General features: G+C 37.0%; 1 protein-coding gene across 1 annotated transcript in view; it reads left to right on the top strand.

Annotated features, from left to right (window-relative positions):
* Positions 1–2598, top strand: part of LOC138161196 (uncharacterized) — a 163973-nt gene extending 161375 nt beyond the window's left edge. The window contains exon 11 of the mRNA XM_069088044.1: positions 2314–2598. Within this exon, the coding sequence (XP_068944145.1) occupies positions 2314–2413 (100 nt within the window). The 3' untranslated portion in view covers positions 2414–2598. The remainder of the gene's footprint in view (positions 1–2313) is intronic.
* Positions 2599–2859: the final 261 nt, after the last annotated feature.

Genomic DNA, 2859 nt, shown 5'->3' with positions numbered 1-2859 from the left:
TCTCTCTCTCTCCGTTTCTGTCTCTGTCTCTTTCTCTGTCTCTGTGTCTGTGTGTGTGTCTCTCTGTCTCTGTCTCTCTCTCTGTGTCTCTGTCTCTCTGTGTGTCTGTCTCTTCTCTGAAACTTCAGCTCTAAGATCAATTGGAATCCTCTCGTTCCTTTATTCACATCAGTCTCTTTAGCTAGCTCCCTCATCTTCATTGGAGGCGTTTCTACTTGTTTCTTCAGAATTTCATTCTTGAGAGCTTACCAACATTTCTGAACTAGTTTCCCCTACAGGATTTTAGGCCGTCATTAGGTAAAAAATCTTATCTAACCTTTCTCTGAATCTATTTAAATCTTTTCTTCCCAAATTTAGTGCACCTGTCAAAGTATGTATAATTTTTCTTGTCTTTTTTATCGCAAATTCTTAGACAGTGTGGTTCCCTCCCACCAAGTTCCCATTCTTTCTATTTCAAAACTAGTTCCTTCTTCTTGCCCAGAATCAAGTCCAAAATAATAGTTCCTCTTGCTCCTTCCCTCACTTTTGAGGGATAAACCTATTAAGCTAAGTCAAGAAGTTATTAGCTGCTCTACTTTCTGGAGGGCTAGAACTCCAACTTATTCCCTCTTCTCATTTATTAAAACCTGTTCCCAACTCTCTGCCACAATATAAATGATCTAGTTAACCATGGTGTTAATAGCTCAAAAGACTAAATCTGTCCTCAGATTCGAGTCAACAAATATCTTTAAAGCACTTATTATATGTAAGACTCCTCTACATTTTGGCAGGAGATAATGGGTTAACCCAAAGGCAGAGTGTTCTAGTTATGGAATTTCAGGTATCGGTGACAAGTGATAGGGTGGAAAAGGGAGGTATATGGGGAGAGATGATGTAGGAGTGAAGATGTCTTGTCTTCCTTCCATTCCTCTAATCATACCACATAGGGAACTGTCTAGTCTGTCTATGCATAAGACAAACCTAGGGGAGGACATTAATTAAATTAGTATTGTAAAAGTTTTTGCCAAATGAGTTGACATCATCTTTTTATCACGCCCTTGCTAGTCAAGTAAAGTGACAGATTACAATGTTCCCTGTACAGCATCAGAGTGAATGTCACTGATATAATAATGACAGAGCTATTCAGTCACTCTAATGAGAAAGTTGGAGCCTTTTCATATAAGATTTCCACTCTCTCTGGACAGGAAAAGAGAATAATAAAGTAGAATCTGTCAGCTAAATTCCATCAGTGAATTTTACCAATAAGAAACAATTTCAATACCTGCCACAGACTAGGCACTTAATAAATGCTTTTGTTTGATTGATTGATTTGATAAATTTCTCAATATGGTAGAGGATAGGATAAGAGAGTATATATCTCCACATTCTGTTACCTAGAAAGTGTCTCAGTACAAGGATTATTTACTTTTACATAATCTAGAAAGAAAATTCTGAAAAAATAGCATTTGTCTGATTATGATATCCCCAGTGATGCATTGATAACCATGGAAAAACTAACTCAGGGCTCAATAAAGTGTTTTCCTTGTGACATGGAAGGAAGTTAGGCTACCTGAACTTTCTGAATGGAGAAGGGTGGGAATTGCCTGTCCCAAGAATTCTTGCATTATGGAAATCGACCCAATCCACAAAAATGTAGAGATGGTTCATTCCTTATTAATACCCATGTTACCATAACAGGGAAGACAAGTTCCAAAGCCCCACAAGGAAACAGCTGTGGCAGTTTGAGCCAGGAGCATTTCTTTCCATGGTGGTCCTTCATTCAGACTGTGTATTTATTCAGAAGACACAATATAAGCATTGACAATATTAATGATTGTACCATTCCAGTGTGCTATCATGAATACAGAGCAATTAGGGTGGGATGGTAGCAAGAAGAAGATGGGACATTCTTGGCAAGAAAGTATTTGTAGCTACAGCAGTGCAGTGTATTTGAGGACATGTAGGAGTTTTTATATGTCTTTCTATTGGGGTGGTTAGGAAGAGAGGTATTTGTTGTTCTCTGTTGAAACTCAAAGGGCTTATTCAGTATCAGCTTTGTGTGCTACATGTGTCTGTGGATGTATTTGATAAACTGTCTCAAGGTTTAGAGATAACTGTGACTTTTTGCCTTTTACCTGTGATGACTATGTGCACTCATATATGACCAGAACCCTCTGAGATCATTCCTGTTCTTAGAGGTTTACTAATGGTTAGTACATGACACCTAAATTAAGCAACCTAGTGAACCAATTTCTAAAAATTGATTTTTATTCATTTTACTTGCCTTCTGCATGTGTAACTCTATTCGGTGACTGATATAATTCCTTTTTGCAGCTGGATTACAGCTTTGAAAGCCTCCATTGCAAAATGGCTCCCTTTGCACCAAGCTATTGAAGACTTCATGAACCAACCTTTGGAGGAAACCAGAATGTGAAGGAAATCATAGTTCCCAAGGTAGCATGATCCATGTGCTAATTATCAGTTAATGCAGAAGCAAGAAAAAAGTAGTATTAATATGTTTTTTTTTACTGTAAGTAATCCAGTATATGAAAACCAGAATTCTTAACACTCAGAATAAAATATTGTGATCCTCCCTTTCAACTCCCTCCTTGTCTTAAATGATATTAAAATAAAAGTGAACTTTTTGTTTTACTACAACCTTCTTTTGGAGTTTGTGATACTCTGCCTTTTCCCCTAGGTATGATATGCAACAGGGACAAGAGAAGTTAGCATGTTACCTGTTGGCTATGGTTTCATGATGTAGGAAATTGATTTAATTCAGAATATTAAGAACAAATGAAATAAAATGACTTTAATCAAGAGTAACTGGAAAGATCAGATTATAGTACTTCCTTGTACCAAGCAGTATAATTCACATTT

Source organism: Petaurus breviceps, unplaced genomic scaffold, assembly GCF_028583685.1.
Source record: "Petaurus breviceps papuanus isolate PSGF00001 unplaced genomic scaffold, PetGlider_PUasm1.0 184, whole genome shotgun sequence".
Taxonomy (NCBI): Eukaryota; Metazoa; Chordata; class Mammalia; order Diprotodontia; family Petauridae; genus Petaurus; species Petaurus breviceps.
This window is presented reverse-complemented; position numbering and strand designations above follow the sequence as displayed.